Source organism: Berghia stephanieae, chromosome 5 (genome assembly GCF_034508935.2).
Source record: "Berghia stephanieae isolate SIO BIC M18660-M18661 chromosome 5, UCSD_Bste_1.3, whole genome shotgun sequence".
NCBI classification, from domain to species: domain Eukaryota; kingdom Metazoa; phylum Mollusca; class Gastropoda; order Nudibranchia; family Aeolidiidae; genus Berghia; species Berghia stephanieae.
The window spans coordinates 68,537,772-68,562,360 of NC_088364.1; the positions used below are offsets into that span (position 1 = coordinate 68,537,772).

The following is a 24,589-nucleotide window of genomic DNA, read 5'->3' on the forward strand; positions in this document are numbered from 1 at the left end:
GAAAACAAAATTATTATTGTGTTAGTTGGGTTTGAAGTTTTGGGGAAAATCCTGAAAATGGCTGGTAAAATGGCTGGTAAGGAGAGAGTTAAAATATTTCAGATTTCTGTATCTTAGATTACGAATTTGACAACAATAATAATGTACTGTTAGCATTCCAATTTTTTTTTTCGAGTAACTTTAAATTTGTATTTAGTTTTGTTTAAATAATAATAGTAATGGAGCTTTATATAGCGCAATATCCACTAAATGTGCTCAAAGCACTTTACAAGGGGTCCCTGGTCAACAGCAACATTTAACATGTAGGACCGGAAATGACGCCTGTTAGGCGATATTTCAATTTTTCGGACAAAGGCAACGCTGATAGTACGGTGAGGGAATGTGAGTAAAGAGCCTTTTCCAAGGACTGAACTATCCGCCGAGCGCGAGGCTCGAACCCAGGACCTTTCCGATCCGAAAGCGAGTGTCATACCACTAGACCACATAGCCGCACGTTTACGTAATAATAATAAAAGACTAAACTATATCAATGAGATCAGTTTCCCAAATGTACGTGGAGATTAAATGATAACAAAATGACAAAATGACTTGTTGAACGTGATGATTTAGCCGAATTATGGCCGCGGGTGGTTGGATGGGAGCATCACCCTTGAATCATATACCTATGATGTTCGCATGGGTGTACGATCCGATAGTGATGTCGTTTCTTCTTCTCTTTACTAGCCTATCCTGCTTCTTTGGTTTGTGATTGTATTTTTGACAGGGGATATTTTTTCTTCCTGTAAATCTTCTGCCTGTTTGTTCTTGGTTATTTAGCTTATGATATCTTTAGGTTATGATTTTGATTTACATTTGTACTAATTTTGTTAGATTGCTTGTTTTTTTGTTTCAGCGGTCTCTCATATAACCTCAATTGTGTTGGAAGAGACCTAAAGCAACAAACAAACAAAGAAAAGAGTTATGGCTATGAATTAATTGTAACATGTTGTGGTGAATCCAGCAGAAACGATGTTCAGTGATGTGGTTCTCATGTTAGCAAATGCACACATTAAAAACGGTTTAAAGTTTTATGGATGTGACATAGATCTAGAATTTAAATTGATCTAAAAACTGGGTAGTCTGGGAAACAATGTCCTTTTTAAAAAATAAAAAAGCGCTTAGATGTTTCGACGAATGGCGCTATAGAAATAAGCTTATTATTATTATTATTATTATTATTATTATTATTATTATTATTATTATTATTATTATTATTATTATTATTATTATTATTATTATTATTGTTGTTGTTATTAAATGATACTGATATAGAAGGAACGAAATTGACGTCACTCAAGTCTTTGACTTTGATATTATTTTTAGACAGTCATTATGGTGATTGGGTCTCACAAAATGATATCAATCATACTATAAACATTCAAAACTGCAACATAATTTTGTGTGTGAGTACGTTATATCCGACAACTAATCACCAATATGACTGTCTAAAAATGATATCAAAGACTTGAGTGACGTCAATTTCGTTCCTTCTATATCAGTATCATTTAATAATAATAATAATATAATAATAATAATAATAATAATAATAATAATAATAATAATAATAATAATAATAATAATAAGCTTATTTCGATAGCGCCATTCGTCGAAACATCTAAGAGCTTTTTTATTTTTTTAAAAAGGACATTGTTTCCCAGACTACCCAGTTTTTAGATCAATTTAAATTCTAGATCTAGCCTATGTCACATCCATAAAACTTTAAACCGTTTTTAATGTGTGCATTTGCTAACATGAGAATCACTGAACATTTTACCTAAACGCATATATTCGTGTTGAAATATTGTTATTCGAGTCGGAGGCATTGCATTACTTTTCACCCAGCCCTAATTCCCAACACAACTCTAGTGTAGCAAGTTCCAACCTTTGGTATAGGATGTTGCACGCCGGGGTGGGAGGGGCGGGGCGTGGCGTTGTTGTGCTGAGAAAGTAACGTCGATTTTCATTATTACAAAGTAAGAACAATATAACCCCCCACCCCCTCCTCTCTCTCTCTCTCTCTCTCTCTCTCTCTCTCTCTCTCTCTCTCTCTCTCTCTCTCTCTCTCTCTCTATCTATATATATATATATATATATATATATATATATATATATATATATATATATATATATATATATATCTTCCTCCCCCCCCCCCCCCCCCCCGCAAATTTGAATCTTGAACTGCCATGGAATAATTCAAATGCATATACTTTAAACGTTAAAAGTTACAATAGTGATGTATCAAGGTCTATTTATTTTGTTAGTAGAATTTTTATTTAGAGCAATGGCACTATCTCACTTTTAGGGGAAGGGGGGGGGGAGAGGGGGGGGGGCGGGCAGCCATACTTCCTAATTTCTAGGGACTCTATTTGTATTATCCCCCTGGCGGATTTAAAGAAAAAGTTTTAAACTGATAACCATTCGGATTATAAAAAAATATAGGTAGATAAAGGGTACAAATCATGACGTAACTATAGTAGGCCATGGTACAGATGAATCTTTTAAAATTGTAAAAATATATTTTACATCTAGGTCATGACCGTATTGCAATCATCCGCAACTTGGAGTGAATAAAAATTAAATAGAATTGAATTAATGGAAGCGGACGTGTATATATTATGCCGGTCTGACATCCGAATCCACTTATAGGCCTAGTTTAACATTGTTGTAATGGACCATATTGTGCGTCATTAATTTTTTTATATTTCCATTACAACAATGAGCCCATAAGGAATTGGGTTATCAGACCTGAAAATAAGTGCACATCGATGGAAGCCCATAGTCCTATTCCCTACTCTTGCAAAATATAATTTTATTTACTTTGCCCAGAAAACTGTCACTTCAAATATCAAACGACTAAAATAATTCTCAACTTGCCAGAGAGATTTAAATCTGAGACTTCTTAAGAACTTCTTTGACGTTTCAGGCTTAAAATTTTAAAATAAAAAATTAAGGGTATTTATCTTTGTCGAGATAACAACAAACAACAATTTATAACAATAAATAACAACTGATAAAAACATAACAACTGATAACAACAAATAACAACTGATAACAACAAATAACAACAAATAACAACAAACAACAATTGATAATAAATAACAAATGATAAAAAAAATAACAACTGATAACAACAAATAACAACTGATAACAACAAATAACAACTGATATATAACAACAAATAACAACTGATAACAACAAATAACAACTGATAACAACAAATAGCAACTGATAACAACAAATAACGACTGATAACAACAAAAATACTTTCTAGCTTCAAAAATGAATATTCATGTGATCAACTAGGCCCCAACTTTACGTGTTATTTGTTGTTATCAATTGTTATTTGTTATTATTTGTTGTTATCAGTTGTTATTTGTTGTTATCAGCTGTTATTTGTTGTTATCTCGACAAAGATGAAAACCGCAGATGAAGGAGTCATCTTAATTGATCGAAATTTGAAGTACAATTTCTCTGGCCAAGGTTTATATTAAAAAAGCGTTATTTCAGTGTACAACAGTTATCATTGTGTCCATATATTCTAATAAAGATCGGTTTTTACAAAACTCCCTAACTCCGTTTTTTCCCATTTTGAGATATTGGGATTATTTCCCCTAAAATTTCTCATTCGGTCTATTATTTTATCATACTAGATAATATATTTAAACTTCAAGTTCACACAAATCTAGGGAAATTCTTGTACCATTTGATGCTTAAAATAAAATTTACATTTCAATTTATCTATCCCATTAACGAAAAATCTCAAAATGTAAAACCAGCCTTCAAATATTTTATTTCGTTTTAATCGTCCCATCACCCGAGCGTGGTTTATATTTTTATGTAAATTTAAATGTCGATGGATAAAATAACCACGAAACAGACTCCACGTCAATGGAGATATCTACGGTAATTTATTCGTGATACTAAATCATAGAAAATACACAATATTTACGTTCAATTCCGCTGCACATTATTATCAAAACAACTTTTTTTATAATATCTGGCGATAATTTTTTTACTTGAAATCTTGATAGGTTGAAATCATTCAAATTTTTCATTAAAAAAAAATGTCAGATTTGAAACTTTCTGACAATTTAAAAAATTCCTTCAGAGCCATTAATTAGGCCCATAGAGCCGGAGTATATCCCGGTTTCCATGGCGTGAAAAGGACGATGACAATTGCTTGCTATCCTTTAGACAGGACGTTAGTCCATCGCAATGTCTTTTCTGCCAGATTTAGCAGACTCAGCTACCCTATGACTGAACAATCTGGGCCCAATTTGATAATTAGAGGTCATTTCAATCAATTGATATAACTTGAAGTAAAATCTTTTGGTCTAAAATGAAAAAAAAGTTTTTGCAAGAGTATGATAGTTTTGTCTTATTAAATTTTATGAAATACTTAAGGCAAGTAAAAGACCAAGATTTTTATGGACGAGAGACTTGATTTTAATACCCTCATCCTCCCCCTCACACACACACACACACACACACACACACCACACACTCTCTCTCTCTCACACTCTCTCCTTCTCTCTTTTACTCTCTCTCAATGTCTCTCTTTCATACCTTTATATTCTCTAACTTTCTCTATGCTAACCCCATATATATATAATATATATATATATATATATATATATATATATATATATATATATATATGGGGTTAGCATAGAGAAAGTATATATATATATATTTCCCTCTCTCTCTCTCTCTCTCTCTCTCTCTCTCTCTCTCTCTCTATGTCAAAAACAAAACAAAAGAAAACAAAGAAAATACAAAACAAAAACAACCAAAAAAAAAAACAAAACAAAAACACCCCAAAAAAGCAACAAAAGTCAACCCCCCCAAAACAAAACAAAAACAAAACAAAATAAAACAAAACAATAACAAAACAACAAACCAACTAGTTCATCTCGACATAATAAAAACTACTGGATCGAAGTCATAACAAGTCAGATGTTTATAGCATTGAATTCCATTTTATACCCACCACAGAAAGTATAATAATATCATGAAGTAATCACGCAAAAAGACTTCATTCAACATTCAAACAAACCCCTATCTAAGATGAAATGCGCACAACATTCTCTTTTTATTTAACCTTTATAAACAGAATAAAGATTGAAGACAAACGTTTAAACAATTTATAAAGTAACATGATACTGTCACAACCGGGGTTCATCAAAAGAAAGAGCCTTACGAATATATAATAATGTTTTATGTTAATAAATACAAGTCAGAAAACGATTTGCATTTCTAAGCCGTTTTCATAAAAAAGACACAAGAGAGGCTTCAAATATAACCTCCCAAAAATAAATAAAATAAAATAAAATAAAATAAAAATTCATAATAATATTTTTTTTCAGGTTACATAAATCCATAATCAAGATTGATATATAATATATATATATATATATATATATATATATATATATATATATATATATATATATATATATATATCTACCCTGATGTCATTAAAATTCTATTCTATTCTACCCAATCTAATTTAAGATGAAACAAATAAAATCATAACAGGAGAAAAATATAAATATATTCAAAGGGAGACAAGCGAAACAATAAATTATAAAGCAATAATAGGAATTCCTTATTATGCATATCTAATTCGGATTCTCGTTATCAAATCTAATATGATATATTTCTCAACTCTGTCTCATGCATTATATAATGATATTATCATATGCATATGCAAAAAAAAATCATAACTTTTACGAGTTATGTAAAAATCACACACTATAGGGAATGAGATTAGCGGAAGAGTAGCGTCCCTTGATTGGACGTCACCGGCGGAAAAGTTATTAGAGGGAGAACGTCATGTTGGTTGTGCGCATGCGTCTCTAGTCCTCGCTTCCGGAGACACTTCACACCGAAAGCGAGGACGAGAGAGACGCATGCGCAAAACCATGTTGACGTTCTCTCTGTAAGGTGATGTCCAATCAAGGGACGCTACTCTTCCGCCAAAATCATTCCCTATAAAAGAATTCGAAACTATGTTCTGAATAGAATACACAATACGTTTAAGCACAATCGTTTGACGTTCAATATTGAAAAGCTAAATTAATTTCCTTATATCATCTTTATAATATTGAATGACTTGAGAGAAATATATCATGTACATTAATAACAGTTATAATAAAGTGCCCATGCAAATACTCATGCTTGGAGAAAGGACACATCCCCAAAACATATGATATTTATCGAAGCATGCATTGCCACGCCAAACATAAAACAAGAAGCAAAAAAAAAAAAACATCCCAAAAAACACCTAAAAAAACAACAAAACAAACAAACAAAAACACCCAAAACCAACCAAACAAAAAAAAAAACAAAACAAAAAAAAAACAAAAAAAAAAACAAAACAAAACAAAAACAAACAAACAAAAGAATAAAAAAACAAAAAAATATTAATAAAACAATAATATTAATTTTAAAAAAAAGCAAACCAAAATAAACAGAAAAGAAAACATCACCCCACCAAAAACACAAAGAAAACAACAACAACAATTTTTAATAAAAACGCAAAAAAAAAAAAACAAAAAAAAGAAAAAGAAACACAAAAAAAACAAACAAACAAAAACAAACAAAAAACCCCAAAAAACTAACAAAAATTACAAACACCTGCTCCCTCCCCCCTCCAAAAAGAAACAAAAAACAAAAACAAATAAACTTGCCAAAAAGAAAGACCAAAATAAGAAACTACATGTATCTATATCACGATGCAAACAAATCGGAATACATTGTACACCCAAAAAACGGTAAAGTCGAAAACGTTTTAATCGAGAATGCTTCTAAAAGAGTGACACGATTGGTGCTTTAAGTCAGGGAAGCCAAGCCAAAACGCTAGTGCATGATTTAATGAAAAGTAATCGTCGTTAATCAAGTTAATAAACTTTTATACACTTGAGCACGGTTTCTTCGAACCTCTTGGGACATGCAAAGAAGTTTGAGGAAACCGTGAGCAAAGAATAATCAGGAAAATGTTAGGGACATTCGTTGAATTTGAGTTATTCGTGAGTAAACCGTGTTTGAGGAAACCGTATTCAAATTTATGCAATATATTAAAAAAAACTATTTTAGATATGTTCATCCAAATTAATTTTGCGTATTGAAAACCTCAACAAAGATGAAATATGTCCCAGTGTCATAACCATACTAGTATGAGCATTTATGTCCACATATCGACCGTTTTCCTCACTACTGAGTGGTTCTGTTACGAGGCATACCATTAGGGGTGCGACTTATTGTCAAAATATCACAGAGAACTTAATCTAAAGCAACAATGACCCGAGATAGTTTTGAGCGTGTACAGGTTCAGCACCGTCAAACGGAGTTACTTTGGTTTTACCGATTGGGACATTTTGAGTATTCTCAAGCTTATTGCAATATATTATCTCCCTTGTTAGAGAACTCTTTTTTTTCCCATTTATTATCAAAAGAAATAACTGCCACAAGAGGAAATAGTCTAATTTGTCCATAGCTATAGAGGCAGAGTCTCTCCTTGATGTAAAGTTCCCCCCCCCCCCCCCCCCCAATCACCACATCCCGTTTGACAGTAGTGCTTATATCCGTAGATTATCTCTAATTTTTTTGCGCGAATTAGTAGCCATTCGTGTTTGGGTGTACAAATGTTTTCAACGATAATGTAGAAAACAAGACTGATGCAACTACCAACCAAATAAAACTGGTTAGTCCGAAAACAGAACACACACAAAAGTACTGGATGAATATGAAATTAAATAATAGTGGTAGTAACATCTACACCAAAGTGTCTCTCTTACTGATGAGTAAATCGCCGTGACTCCCGTACATTGATGGAGGAGAAGACGCGTAGGGATATCCTGTAAATTAACACACGTGATCAATGGGTGGTTGATTAAAAAAACAACACAGCTAAACATAATATCTTAAGAAATAAGTCAAAGTGATACTAGGCTGCTAGAAGCTGTGGACTGTAAAGAATAATAAACATAAATGAATAGAACAGCTTCAAAAAAGAGACATCTCCGTCGTCTATCTGGAATTTAGTAATACATTTATGTCTTTATTGTTTTTTGTTGTTGGCTGTAGAAGGGGTTTGAGCCCGAAACGTTCAGTGTTTGGTGTTTTGTTCTTTTTTTGAAGCTGTTATATTCATTTTTGTTATTACTTAATATATATATATATATTATATATATATATATATATATATATATATATATATATATATAATATATATACATGGCATTGCTTCCAATTCTGTTATTTTTATATTTAAACACAACTGAAGAGAATTTTAAAAATGTAACTAAAGAATCACATGGTGATGCATCATAAAAAAAAAAAGAAATTCAATTTCTTGTATTTACCCCCCCCCCCCCCACAGCCCCACAAACACCCAAAAACAAATACATCTGAAAAATGTAAATAATAAAAAAAAAGTTTAAAAACCATTTTCAAATTGAGATAAAAATCCCTTACAGTTCATAACAACAAAACAAAATAATAATAATAACAGCAACAACAGATAAATAAAATAATAAAAAAGAATGTAAAAAGTCGCAAATAGACTAGAATCAAAGCAATTTTCAAGTTAAAGGTATTTTCCAAGGTAAATATAAGTACATTTATCAAATTCAAGAACTTAAAAAAAATAGTTAAGATCAAATTGGTGGCTTAAAACTGACAAATAGACAAAGGTATGTATACATAAATAATGAGACAAAAGAATATAATATGGCCATCAACAAAACAGCAGGCAGGTAGAGAATGTACTTCAAAGACATAAAATAAATAGACATATTATAGGAAACAAATACTGCCGTCCTTTGGAAAGAGAGCAACAAGTGTGGAAAATTTTAGCCAAACAACTCGACCTTCACATAAAATATCAATCGATTAAAATGACCCTCATCTTTGTAAAAACTCTCAAACCTCGGGCTTCGCTAGTCCCAGGTTTGAGAATTTTTTGCAAAGATCCAGATGATCATCATAATTGATCGATTCTTGAAGGACATTTTTTTGGTCCTAAGTTTTAAATACTTGTTTTTTGTTTGTTGTTGTTTTGTTTTGTTCATCAGAATAGCCAGGAATCGGATGTATACAAAATTATTTGTATGAATAAGTCTCTCTTACCATTGTTGGGGATTCTAGTCTCAGAAGATGCCCTTGAAATCAAGCGTGGATGAGGCTGGGCGACACTGGGCGGCATTTTGCTGGGCCCATAGTAGTATGCAGGCGATGGGGCCATGCCCGAGTACATACTCGGGGCCCCGACCCATAGTCCCGTGCTGTTTACCTGTTTTCAATGAGATAACAGTAAGGGAAATAAGTAAAACTTGAATGTAATCATTCCAGGTTGACTCATTGGTTGGTATATAGTACTCGCTGGATTATAGCACGCTCTTGGGAGAGACAAAAAGCGTGCTAGAATCCCAGCGTGCCGAAATCCGATGCTCATGGGCGGTTACGACTTATATTTATACACAATTACACACATACACACACACACACACACACACTTTTATATATTTATATATAAATATAAATATATATATATAATATATTATATAAATATATATATATTTATATATATATATATATATATATATATATATATATATATATATTATTATATAATTCGGTCGCCCAACTCCAACGTGCCAATACGCTTCAACAGTCGTAACGTCACTTCCCTCGTAATGACGCATGGTAACTTAGTAACTGGCTCTAAATTATCGGAACAATGGCGGACGCCCTTATGAAATATTTCTCCGACGAGCATAAAAGCGTATCCAGAGGAGAAAAAAAACCCCCCATTAAAAATCTGATCATGTTTTGACTTTTACACATTCAGATCACAAGACATATGAAAAGTTCTTGCCAGCATGAAGAATAAAAAGTAATGATTTTTTTTTTGTTTAGAACCACGATGGCCGCCGTTGCTGGGCGACGTGACATCAGACTGTTGAATCCAATTAACACAGTGTGCTGGAATTAGGAGGACTAGAATCCAGTGAGTACTGTACTCGTACTCGGTGGTATCTTTGTGATCTTGTGGTAAGACATTCGACTTTGGAGATGTACGTCACGGGTTCGAGTCCCGCTGTAGGCAGCGCAAATTTTATTCCTTGGTGAGGACTCTTCATTCACATATTCTCACATTCCTCGACAGTTGGGTATATTATTTAGTGACTATTCCGAAAGAAAATCTTGTTTAAGTGAATTGTGATATCTTGAGCTTTAAAAAAAATATAGCGCAATATCCACTGAACCTGCTCAAAGCACATTACAGATGCAGGGAGCAAAATTGAGTAGTTGGGTATGTTAGAGCTGGGGGAGAGCATTTTGCGAAAAAACTGGTGTCCTATCGAAAGGGTAGTAAGCAATTGTCGGTGTCGTATTTATTATGCTACAGAAACCCCAATAACCTATGACTTCACAGGAACCTCTTGGATTTGAAAGACTTTAAGTGGATAATAAACAGCAATTTTTATCACATCAAGCTAGTGTCGAACCAATTTTACCGGGAATTCATTCCATATAAACAGTGATCCAGAAAAACCTTACGTTACTTTTCTCTGTCGGAAAAAAAATGTAATATCGCCTAACAAGGGGCAGCGTGGCTCAGTGGTACGGTCTTTGCTTCGTACCCGAAAGGTACCGAGTTCAATCACCCGCCGCTGCGTTGTGTGTCCTTGAGCAAGTCACCTCGCCCTAGCTCACTTTGCGGCGCTGCTCTGCGGCTGACGTCTGGGTTATTCCAGTCTTCCCTTGGAATAGACCCTCAGGACAAATTTCCCCTTTGGGATGAGTAAAGGGAATTTTATTTTTTATTTTTTCCCTTATTTTATTAACAGGCGTTATGTCTCGTTCTACATGTTACTTGTTGCTGTTGGTCAGGGACCCTTTGTAAAGCGCTTGAGCACATTTAGTGGATATTGCGCTATATAAAAGCTCTTTTTTTTTTTGGAACGTTTCCTCTTGATTGCTTAAGTTTTCCCATTTAAACGATCTCGATATTCACGGGCTCAATGAAAAAGAAATTAAATAAATCACATATTGAAATCACACAGGGACATTACCACATCTAACGTAAATTATTGCCGTGGATGCAGAAATCAATGATATTTTTAACTGCCTTAATAAGGAAGTGATTATCATAGCGGTTATAAAATTGTCTTCAGCGCGGATCAGCAGGGTCCCATTATTGCACGTCTTGTGGGAAAACACAGTCGTACTCCAGAAAAACACGTATTTAATCTTTTGACAAAAACCTGGTCTTTCAAATAATATCATATCGATTAAAATGACCCTCATCTTGTCAAAAACTACCCAAACCTGGGACTTCGCGAATCCCCAGCTGGAAAAAACACGTATTTAAAAGTTTGGCCAGAAAACTGGTCTTTCAAATAATATATCGATTACAATCGCATTTTGTCAAAAGCTCTCAAACCTGGGACTTCGCGAAGCCCCAGCTGGATAAACACGAATATAAAATTTGAATTTGGCCAGAAAACTGGTCCTTCAAATAATACAGAATATCGATTGAAATGATCCTCATCTTGTCAAAAACTCTCAAAGCTGGGACTTCGCGAAGCCCCAGCTGGAAAAACACGTATTTATAATTCGGTCAGAAAATGGTCCTTCAAATAATATATCAATTAAAAATGACGCTCGTCTTGTCAAAAAATCTCAAACCTGGGACTTCGCGAAGCCCCAGCTGGAAAATCAGGTATTAAAAACTTTGGTCAGCAAACTGGTCCTTCAAATATCGATCGATGAAAATGACCCTCATTTTGTCAAAAGCTCTCAAACCTAGGACTTCGCGAGTCCCCAGGTTTGAGAGTTTCTGGGATGATGAGGGCCATTTCAGTCAATCGATATTTGAAAGACGTATTTTCCGGCCAAAATTTTTAATACGTGTTTTTTTTCTGGACTACGGCAGAATAAAGATCGAGTTTTATATTTTAACCTTATAGACAGTTCGAAGATGACGTCACTCAGGTCTTTGTTATTGTTTTTTGCCATCCGCATTTATGAGTAATGCTCATTGAACTGTATTAACCAGACTATAAACGTTCATGGATACACACAGTTTTGTGTGTTGGTCCGTTATACTTCCGGATGGCAATGTTATGAGCTTATTAGCCAAGCGCATACTATCTATTTAAAGCGGTATTTGATATTTTTCCGATTTTACAATGACCTTTAAAAATAAGATTTCATTAAGCGCGATATTCACTAAATTCAATGTGCTCAAAGGGCTTTAAAAGGGGCCACAAGTTTTATTAACAGCAACATTTAAAAGAAAAGTTTTTATATAGCGCAATATCCACTAAACGTGCTCAAAACGCTTTACATAGGGTCCCTGACCAACCAACTGCAACAAGTAACATGTAGAACGAGACATGACTCCTGTAACGCGTGAGATGAGGAATAACGCCTGTAAGACGCTATTATAACACTATTTTATTTTTGTTCTGACACTGACATTGCTCGAACCAATAAATACTCATTTTATACCTGAGTACGATGAGAGTTTAAAACAAACAAAACCGAAGCCACGTTCTTTGTTAGATTTAATGGGTCGCTGAGAAGAGCAGAAGGTCAAGGACCGACCTGCGGAAAGTGCGAATCTTAAGAAAAGAAGGGCATGATAATAATTGTAAGTCGTAAAACAGTCAACGAGGACAAATACGTGGAAATGGCTGACGACTGACGGGTCAAATCAGAGAGGGAGGGGAGACCCAGCGGAGTTAAAAACGTATCAAAACGTGAGAAAATTGGAAAGACCTTAACCCTATACAGACGGGAGTTGATTATAGATAGTTCGAAGATGACGCCACTCATGTCTTTGTTATTGTTTTTTGCCATCCGCGTTTATGAGTAATGTTCACTAAACTGTATTAACCTGACTATTAACGTTCATGGATACACAGTTTTGTGTTTTGGTCCGTTATACTTCCGGATGGCAATGTTATGAGCTTCTTAGCCAAGCGCATACTATCTATAGTCTAGCCGCATAATTGTGGTCTAGTTGTATATAATATAGATAGAACGAAGATGACGTTACTAAGGTCTTTGTTATTGCTTTTGCCATCCACGTTTATGAGTACTTCTCACTGAACTGTATGAACCAGACTATAAAAGTTCATGGTTACACGCAGTTTTGTGTGTTGGTCCCTTATATCCGGATGGCGATGTTGTGAGCTTCTGAGCCAAGTTTATACTATCTATATGTTACTAGGCTCGCTACCTGTAGTTCGAAGATTCCAATCGCTTTGTGGTCGGCGCGATGTTGAGTCATTGGAAAAGGCTCTTTACTCACGTCCTCAACCCAACTAGGTGCAAAATGAGGACCTGTCAAAAGAAATAATAATAGTGCCTTCAAAGCTGCGTGTCTGATCGATCCTACAATTACCGTTGGCTTCGGACCCCGCGTTAAGAGCTTTGAGCACATTTTAGGATATTGGGCTGTGTAAGAGCTGAAATTTAAAAAAAGACGTCGCTCTGTACTTATGGGCCCTTATTTCTGAAGAAGATTACTCCATATTCATCAAAACAGTCTACCAATCGTGGTACTATTTAGTTTAGGATCTGAAGCTAAGCAAGACTAGGGTAAAGCTCACGTATTTAACCCTCTCCTTACCAGTCATTTCAGAATTGTCTCCAAAACGTCACACCCACCCAACACAAAAACAGACATTTCTCACTCAAACCGAAAAGCAACAAGCACATTATATACATACTATTGTTTGGCAATCTCATCTCATGTAGTTCCATATCTGAAGCAGACGTCGGAGGTCATCTTCCGCCAAGCTGATCTATCTCTTGCCAATTCTATTAAAGCAGCGCCACCTTTCTCAGCTTCATCTGTCCAAGTTCTTATCCCTTTCAAATACGTTATTCTTTGTCTTCCTCTTATTCTTTTTCCATTCATCTTTCCAGTCAAGGCGAGTATTTCCAAACCAGGGTGGCGGATAATGTGTCCTAAAAATTCCATTTGGCGTTTGATGATTTTTGTTATCAGTGATCTTTTTCTGTTTGCCATTTCTAAAATTTCTTCATTTCTTTTCCTTTCCATCCATGACACCCTCATCATTCTTCTGTAAAACCACATTTCCACTGCCTCCAGTCTTTTAACCATGGTCTTGTTTATGGTCCAGCTCTCACAACCATATAGCAGCACAGACAGTACATAGCAATCCAGGACTTTGATTTTTGTTTTCATGCTAATATTCCTGTTTTTCATAATTGTATGCAGCTGGTTGAATGCATTCTTCGCCATACCTATTCTTTTCTTTATTTCACAATCTGATTTTCCATTGGATGTTACATTGAAGCCTAAATATTTGAAACATTCAACTTGTTGTATTGTTTGTCCTCTGCTTGTTATTACACAGGCTGGTGGATTATTATTTTTAGATACCGTCATACATTCTGTTTTAGATATATTCAGTTCCAGTCCCATATTTTCACTACTCCTGACTACAACATCCAGTAATTCTTGTAGTTCATGTTCAGATTCTGCCAGTAGAACCGTATCATCTGCATACCTCAGATTTGTTACATTCTTTCCTCCAATACACACCCCCTTCTTATGTTCGATATCTCTTAATATCATTTCACTATAGAGGTTGAATAAATCTGGAGACAAAACACACCCCTGCCTAACTCCTCTTCTAATAGGTGTAAAACTGCTTAGTTCGTTGTCAACACGCATTGCTGCTTCTTGTTCCCAGTACAAATTCCGTAATATTCTTAAATCTTTACCATCAATGTCCAAGGATGATAGAATTTTGAATAGTTTTTCGTGTTGTACTTTATCAAAGGCTTTTGAATAGTCGATGAAACACATATACAGATCTTTATTTACTTCAATACATCTTGGCAATATGAGCTCTATTACAGAATGTCAAGGTTTTATAGCTATAGCAAAAAGAAATAAAATCTGGATGTGAAAAGTGTGTCGTAACAAATGTGACGATTTTCCAATAGGTGGTAAGGAGAGGGTTAAAGGGTCTGCGGATGGGGTCCCGATGGCTCAATTGGTAGAGCACTCGCTTCACACGCAAAGGGGCCGGCCGAGATCAATTCTGGGTGAAGTAGAGATCTTTTTTTTTCCTTTCTGACCCACCCCTTTTCACCCAGTAGTGATTGGGCAGCTGGGTCTGTTAGAGTTGGCGGGAAGTACTTTGAAACAGACTAACGTCCTATCCGAAGGATAGCCAGCAATTTATATTGTCCGTTTCACGCTAGAGAAACGGGATAAACTCCGGATCCATGGGGCTAATGGCTCTGAAGGACAAAATTTGGGGAGGGACAGGACAAAACGGGACGGATCAGTGTTCTTACCTTGGGTAGTCTTGGATCGGGTCCTAAAGTGGAGGGCTGACTGTGTGTGGGGGAAGTCTGAGGGGTGATGGGACAGAACTTGTTCTGGTCAGGCCTCTTTCGGTGCTTTCTTTTGCTGTAGAAAAGAAAAAGAAGAAGAAAGCATTTCAAATGACTTGACTTTCTCCAGATTTAAAGTGATCCAGTAAATTGTTTACGTACAGTGAAACATTGGAAGTGAGTAAGATAAGTGAGTTCAAACAGTGAACTGAACCCTGGCAGACTAATTTAGAAGGCTATTGCTCTCACCACTACGCCAACCCAGCAACGATGTTGGAGGCCACCTACCTATTCATTCTGCATTATTCTGCTTTCATCCTCATTTTGATTGCTTACTTTTTAATGATTATATGTGACCCCTCGCTTCAAAAACGGTATTATGTCGGGATGATAAAGATGCTTAAAAATTGAATTTATAGCCAGAAATCTCTGACTTGCGTTGAGTTTATATTATGTTTTATAGATGAGAATGAATGTTATTATTTAGTGCGCTGAATACCAACAATTCAAAATATTGACCAGTTTAGCTTTAAATTGACATTTTAGCATCTGGTTCATCCCGACATAATACCGTTTTGAGACGATGGGTCACATATATGTATATTATTAAAAAAAACAAAAACAAACCGACACTGACATTACACCAAGCTATTAGGGGACAACCACATCAAAGGCCTATCATCAAAGGTTTTTGTATCAAGTTTATCCCGTGGTTTTATTCTCTCCTTGATTATAACCCCCCCCCCCCTTTATTGTAATATCCACGCAAACGACTGAATTCATTACAAATGCTATTTGACAAATTTTAAAGTGAAATAAAAGCTACCATGTTAGAAGATTCCTAGAAATATTAATCCTTTCTTTACCAGCCATTTTCAGAATAATTTTCCCCAAAATTTCACACACAACCAACACAAAAATAGTTTTTTCTTACTCAAACAGAAAATCAACAAATACATTCTATGCATAATATTGATCCAGTAAAATGAACTCTACAATACAGTGTCACGTCTTTATAGCTATAATAAAATATTTTTCTTTAAATTGTGTGATTTACAAAAGAAATCTGAATGATAAAAGTGCTGGTTGGATCCTAACGAATGTGACGATTTTCCGATGGTTGGTAAGGAGAGGGTTAACACTTTAATAGCTAAAACCGAATTTCTATTGCATCGTAATTTCTTCGGTTTTAATACCTTGGTATATTACAGACCAACGTGTAGGCTTATTTGCAGGTCTGATAACCCAAATTGTCATGGTCTCATTGTTGTACTGGAGAAAAAACCCTCCACCTCCAACCAACGCAAAAGATTGTTCATTACAACAAGGTTACACCAATCCCATCATTGGATTCAATAGTCTGATGTCACGTCGCCCAGCAACGGCGGCCATTGTGGTTCTAAACAAAGAAAATCGGTACTTTCTATTCTTCATACTGGCTAGAAATTTTCATAATATGTCTTGCGATCAGAATGTGTAAAAGTCAAAACATGATCAGATTTATAATGTTTTTTTTTTTTCCCTCTGGATACCCTTTTATGCTCGTCGGAGAAATATTTAATAAGGGCGTCCGCCATTGTTCCGATAGTTTAGAGCCAGTTACTAAGTTACAATGAGTCATTAGGAAGGAAGTGATGTTACGACTGTTGACGCGTATTGCGTTCGGTTATCAGACATATATTACACACGTAGACCGAACAGTTTCCACCAAAAAAAAGCTGCGATGTAAATCGGGTTTCCTTGACGTCGAAAGTAAAGCGCTGAAAGTGTTGACATCGTTGGACGAAACAATAAAAAGTGGACACTAGACACAGTCATTTCGTTTCGTTTCATAAAACTTTATACGATTTTTACAGTTTGTATCCCGCATGGATCTGTTTTCTACACATTTTATACAGAATCTGGCAATTCCCTTTTTTAAAAATTTCCGTCAGCAACATTTTATTTTTTTAACTTGAGCTTTTATATAGCGCAGTATCCGCTAAACGTGCTCAAAGCGCTTTACAAAGTGTCCCTGACCAACAGCAATAAGTATCATGTAGAACTAGACATGACGCCTGTCAAGCGATATTACATTATATTTTTTCAGACAGAGACAACGCTATTAACGGCCAAGTACTCATTTTACAAACTGAGTACGATGAGAGAATGTGAGTAGAGAGCCTTTTCCAAGAGACTCAACTATGCGTCGAACGAGGCTCGAACCCTGGCCCTTCCTATCCAAAAGCGGGTCAGCAACACACTAGACCACATGTGTAAAATGAGTACACATCGTCATGGTTCCATTGTTGTAATGGAAATACTCTCAAACCAACGAAAAATATTGTGCATTACAACAATGTTAAATCAAGTTCATACTTTCGTTCGGTTATTAGTCTATATCTGGTTTTCAAAGGTTTATTTTTAGGCAATTGCCAATATAACTCATACAAGAATATAATATTTCCAATCAACAAATCAAATGAGTAAAATCAATAATGATGCAAAGCAAACAATGATAATAATGATGATGATGATAATAATAATAATAATAATAATAATAATAATAATAATAATAATAATAATAATAATAATAATAATAATAATAATGATAATAATAATAATAATAATAATAATAATAAATAATAATAATAAAACAATAATAATAATAATAATAATAATAATAATAATATAATAATAATAATAATAATAATAATAATATGATAATATATGATATAATAATAATAATAATAATAATATAATAAAAATAATAATAATAATAATAATAATAATAATAATAATAATAATAATGATAATATAATAAAGATAATAACAATATTGTAAAATTATCTAAAGATGAAATAAATCGATTTCTAATTGCTTAATAGGTTAAATTATAAATTCATGGTTAAACAAAATCATGAGAAAAACACAAAACAAAAACAAAACAAAACAAAACAAAAAAACCTGCATATATTATGTGCACGACGGTTTGAGATTATTTCTATTGCAGCAAAAAGACCATAACAGTTAATTTTGGGTTATCGGACTTGACAATAAGAACACTCCGACAATATATCAGCGCTTAAATAAACGGTAAAAATCTCGAAAACATTCAATCAACTAAGAAACAAGACAGATAGAAGCCTAGGATTTCTGGTTAAATAAAAATTTAATCTAAGACCCTGAAACTGCTTTTCATTCAGTCACATAATAATAGGACCATAAAATTCAAGCGCAAAACGTGTGAAGACCAAGGCCAGTTAATTATACAATACAAACTTGCTTTAAATGACAAGTATATTATGTGTAAGATTGTCACGTGTCTGAAAACAAACCCACAAATATGCAAATATTAAAAATCCGACCTGACAAAATTTGATAATAAATTTCATTTTAATATTTCGTTTTCTCGATAAATGCCATGATTTTAATTAACAATGCAAGCATATTATTATTTTATAAGACCTTGGTAGACAGGCATACTCAATCATAATAAGCTCAGCAGATAATCGGAAAAACAAAATAATTTAAATGGCTACCTTCAATTCATGCCGACTAGCCGAAATCGTAGGCCCTTCAGACCGGCGATTTTTCATTGTTTTTATTAATTTATTTGTTTATTTAATTTATTTATCTAAGCAATCCTTCAGAGCCATACGCCCCGTGGATCCGGAGTTTTTCCCGGTTTCAATAGCATGAAACATACATTAGCAATTGATTGCTACCCTTTGGACAGGGTGCTAGTCAATCGCAAAGTACTTTCTGCCAGATCTCATAGCTACTCAATCCCTGCTTGATGGACAGGGATGGGGGGGGGGGGGGGGTTGGTCATGAAAAATCGACTTTACTCAGGATCGACCTCATTCCCTTTGTGTATGAGGCAAGTGCTTTATCAAACTGGGATATCCTGATACCCTCTATTTATTTATTAATCTATTTATTTATCTTTTCATTTATTCCTCCATCTTGGTCTTCGTCGCTTAAAAAAAAGTAAACACAATACCTAACAATGCCGGCCAGAACAAAAGAAAAACCCCGAAAAAAATATTGAAATTAAAAAAAAATAATTCCGAAAGAAAACAAACAAAACACAACAACAATAAGTAAAAGAAGGAATTGATAAAAATATATCTAGTAGAGCAAGACAAAAACAAACAAACAATACCAAAACAAAAAAAAAACAAACAAACAAACAAAAAACAAATATCAAAAACAAACAAAAACCCAAACGAACCTAAAATTTAAACAGAGCATAAGAAAAATATCAAGCACCTCATTTTTTCTTCTTAGAACCCATCATTATCGCGTAATGGAAATTCTCAAAGCGATAATACACACGAGACACAATACCCATCTAAAAACAAATTTGGTCTATAGATAGAATGAAGTTGACGTCACTCAGGTCTTTGCTATTGTTTCTTGCCATCCGCGTAGTAATTCGCACCAAATTGTTTATTCTGACTATAAACGTTCACGGTTACATAAAGGTTTGTGTGTTGGTCCGTTATACTTCCGGATGGCAATGTTATGAGCTTCTTAGCCAAGCGCATACTATCTATAAAACTTCGAACAATTTTTATAACTCCGTTTCTCAGCACGAATTCCATCACTTATTTATTGTTATTTGTCAAAGCCGATGGGGATCTTTGCATAGGATCCTGTTCACGGTATTCAGTCATCACTATTATTAGAAAAGAAAGGAATGTGGGCTTTTGTTGAAAGAAATTAAAAGAAAAAAAAAAACGATCAAGAAAATATTATTTGAACTACGCCACCTAGTTCTCCCGTTCCTGGAATTCCCAAGGAGATAAGAATGATACAGGATGGGCAAGACGCCACAAGAAGAATGCCAATTCAAGCTGACCTCAGAAAGATCACGGAAGTGGCTGAAAAAGACCCGATGCGTCCAAATTAGCAGGTCTGATAGCCAAACGCAATAGGATTCAATAGCCAGATGTCACGTCCGCCCAGCAACCAGCAGCTTGGTTCTAAACAAAGAAAATCGGTTCTCTTTATTCTTCATACTGGCTAGAACTTTTTCACATGTGATCAGAATGTATACAAGTCAAAACATGATCAAATTTATAATGATTTTCTCCTCTGGATACACGTTTATGTTCGTTGGAGAAGTATTTCATACGGGCGGTGATGGAGATTATGGCGTTCGCCAGCCATTGTTCCGATCGTTTAGAACCAGTTACTATGTGTCATTATGAGGGAAGTGACGTCACGACTGTTGAACCCTATTATGGGCTTGGTTTAACTCTCTCCTCACCAGTTATTTTCACAGAATTATACCCGGAACTTCATAATCATGACCAGGTCTCTTATGAAATTCGGACCCACGATTTGGAATGATCTCCCTCAATCTATGAGATTCTCGAGCTCAATAGACATTTTCAAAAAAGCCCTGAAAACATATCTTTTCAGGAAATATTTACTTAATTGAATTTTAAATGTATTGCATGTGACATTTGTATTGATGATGTATTGATGTCCTTTTATGCTCTTGATTGTTTTGATACCTTGGTTGAATTGTTTTGGTTTATTTATTTTTATTATTTTTTTAAAAAAAGCGCTTTGAGGTTTCGACGAAAGGCGCTATATAAATATGCTTATTATTATTATTATTATTATTATTATTATTATTATTATTATTATTATTATTATTATTATTATTATTATTATTATTATTATTATTATTATTATTATTATTATTATTATTATTATTATTATTATTATTATTATTATTATTATTATTATTATCATCATCAAACGCAAAGATAGATTTTTCAAACAGATAGTAACGAGTAGGACCTATATTCTATATCCTGTTACAAAAATGAGCTCTGTAACAAAGTATCGAGTTTTTATAGCTTAACTATAACAAAAGACATCAGAATAAGAAAAGTGTTGGATGCATCGTACCGAATGTGACGATTTTCCTATGGGTGGTAAGGTAGAGAGAGGGTAAACATAGTTATAAGGAAGAATATGTTGCATTGGGTTGAGAGTATTTTCATTACACAAGGGAACTTTATGTTATTATTAGACCTATAGATAGTTCGGAGATGACGTCACTTAGGTCTTTGTTATTGTTTTTTGCCATCCGCGTTTATGAGTAATGCTCACTGAACTGTATTAACCCGACTATAAACGTGCATGGATACACAGTTTTGTGCGTTGGCCCGTTATACTTCCGGATGGCAATGTTATGAGCTTCTTAGCCAAGCGCATACTATCTATAAATAAGTTCACGTCTGTTGAATCGTGGCCTTCGTAAAGTTATGGCCTGATACTGACCAAAAAAATGACGTCAAAATGCCAGTCTTTTGCCACAAAAGAAAACAAATCGTGAGTTGTATTCAATAGTTCAACCAATGAACAAACTTGCTTCCATGAGCACTACTAACGACAACTCACTAGGCGGTGCAAAAACTAAATAATGACGTCAAACTGCCAGTCCTTTTGGATTTCAGTGTCAGGCTATAACATAACGATGGCTACAGTTGAATCCGATCGCACAAGTCGTGTGTCCGTGGGACATTCACGGCCCAACCCAAAGTCAGACAAATACATTAGTAAAAGTACACTTATCTAATATTTGATTTCCCTTCACGTACACAAGTCAGTGCGAAGGTATGTATTTATATATAATTGCAACTGGACAATAAAGACGGAATAGAATAGAACTGGACTAGAAACAGGATACATAGAGTAGAATAGATAGAACAGTTCATGATAGAAAACTACGCCCGTGACCTTCTCTCGCCACGGTCCAGCTGTCAGGGTTTAGGACCGTCACGGGAGGTTGACCAGTACCTATGCCTTAAAATTGGATGCCACTCAAGCATGATAATGATAATATATTCATATGGACAATCTCTTCAAAACTGATCGACGTGTTATTTTAAGAGTTCTTGTGACAACACGAGCCAGCCTTGACGATCGACGTCGTACCCTGAGAGAATAAAATAAATAGAAACAACACGTATTTAAAATTTTGGCCACAAAACTCGACCTTCAAAAATATCGTACGATTAAAATGACCCTCATCTTGGCAAAAACTCTCAAACCTTGGACTTTGAAGGTCTCAGGATTTAGCGTTTTTGGCAAAGATCAGGGTCGTTTTAATCGATCGATATTTGAGGGACGAGTTTTCTGGTCAAAATTTTAAATATGTGTTTTGTTTTTTTCAGTGTACCTGGATGGATGTCGTTTGTCCGGCCTTTCGGTGAAGGAATGGATGGGTGGATGGATGGATGGGTGGATTGTATAGAATGTATAATTATGTTTATCAATTTGACCTTTTTTTTGTTGATAAAATACATTTTCCCATTTTAGCCAAAAATTGTTTGTTACAAATTATATCCATCGATATTATGATCTTCAACATGTCAAAAAGTCTCAAATATGAGAGATCAGAAAAGTACCAGGTTTGAGACTTTCTAACAAGTTGGCAGTTAACTTGATTTATCTTTAAAATTAAAAAATAATAATTAAAAACAAAAATTAGACAGAATTATTTTGTCAAAGTAGGACAGAAAAGGACAAACACACAACACCTTGAAAAATGTTCGCTGTTCGGGAATGGAATTGTGATAAATACAAATAGCGCTATATATAATGAATGAATTACAAACAACGAAATGAAAAGACAGATTTTAAACGAAAGCGAGAAAATTGAAAACACGAAAGAGTAAATAGATAACTTTTGTTATTTTCATCAACAGCAGCTGTTGACACACGTCCTTACAACAGGCTATCGAGGGAGAGTGTTAAGACATTACTCAGACCTGTAAGGGACAGCACACAAATTTGTCTGAAACAAAATAAATGAATATAAGGGCTTAAAAAAAATGAACAAAATACCAAACACCAAACGTTTCGGTCTCAAACCCTTATTCAGCCAACAACAAAAAACAATAAAGACATAAATACATTACTAAATTCCAGATAGACGACGGAGATATCTCTTTTTTGAAGCCTTTATATTCATTTTTGTTTATTACTTTTTACAGTCCACAGCTTCTAGCAGCCTAGTATCACAAATTTGCCTGAAATTTTCCATTTCTTACGGAACTTATTTCACCCTACGATGTAAGTCAATATGCTTATATAAAGTGTAAAATGATGAAGAAAAAAAGTCAAAAGATTATAGCTATATTGTCGGCAATCAGACAATTGTCGGATATTTTACGTCTGACATTACTTCAAAATGGTGGAATAGAATAATCGAAAATTCTATTTCCTTTTACAATAAAACAAATAATCTCACTCACAAACTATAACGCATTCAAAACCCTCTGCCAAAGTCAGCTAAGAAAAATAAAATCTTAAATTTGACACTTCTTCTACTTTTAGCTTATTCCGCATTTTGCAGGGTTGCCATAATGAATGCCACATCTCCATGCATCTCGGTTCAGAGCATCATCTTCCTCCATGGCCAGTTCTTTCATATCATCCTTTACCTTATCCCACCATCTAGTCTTTGAGCGTGCCTTTTTCACTCTTTCCCTCTAATTGTAAGTCCAATACTTTCCTTCCCACGTACTCTCTCTCTCTCTCTCTCTCTCTCTCTCTCTCTCTCTCTCTCTCTCTCTCTCTCTCTCTCTCTCTCTCTCTCTCTCTCGTCTCTTTACATTTAGAAATATTGGTTCAAAAACAAATGCATACAAATTACAAATTGTAATAGGCAAATCTTACTTTAAATATTTCTATATTAGAAATATTTTACACCATTGTAACTCAATTGATCTGACAAAGTGTAGCCTATATGAAACAGTGCCAGACAAAGCAAGAAAGAAAAATACAAGAAAAAGTAACTATCCCAAAAAATCACTACATTGAATAGGCTACCAATTTCTACTCATGAATTAACCACACATTTACCGTTCTTTGTTTTTTCAATGCATCACATGATATAATATCTAGACTCCAATAATTAGATTCAATAATCTGATGTCACGTCGCCTATCATCGACGGCCATCGTGGTTCTAAACAAAGAAAATCGGTACTTTTTATTCTTCATGCTGGCTAGAACTTTTCATATGTCTTGTGATCAGAATGTATAAAAGTTAAAACATGATCATATTTATGTTTTTTATGCTCGTCGGATAAATATTTCATAAGGGCGTCCGCCATTGTTCCGATAGTTTAGAGCCAGTTACT

The 24,589-nt window shown here is 34.5% G+C and overlaps 1 protein-coding gene across 4 annotated transcripts in view; it reads right to left on the bottom strand.

Annotated features, from left to right (window-relative positions):
* The window catches only part of LOC144973502 (uncharacterized), a 113,598-nt gene that overhangs the window by 15,199 nt on the left and 73,810 nt on the right, over nucleotides 1–24,589 (bottom strand). For 2 of the 4 annotated variants that reach the window (XM_078916005.1, XM_078916007.1), the window contains 3 exons: nucleotides 15,397–15,511; nucleotides 9,175–9,337; nucleotides 7,842–7,901 (listed from right to left, as the gene is read on the bottom strand). In XM_078916005.1, the coding sequence (XP_078772131.1) occupies nucleotides 7,842–7,901; nucleotides 9,175–9,337; nucleotides 15,397–15,511 (338 nt within the window). The remainder of the gene's footprint in view (nucleotides 1–7,841; nucleotides 7,902–9,174; nucleotides 9,338–15,396; nucleotides 15,512–24,589) is intronic. The other 2 variants (XM_078916006.1, XM_078916008.1) reach the window with 1 other exon arrangement.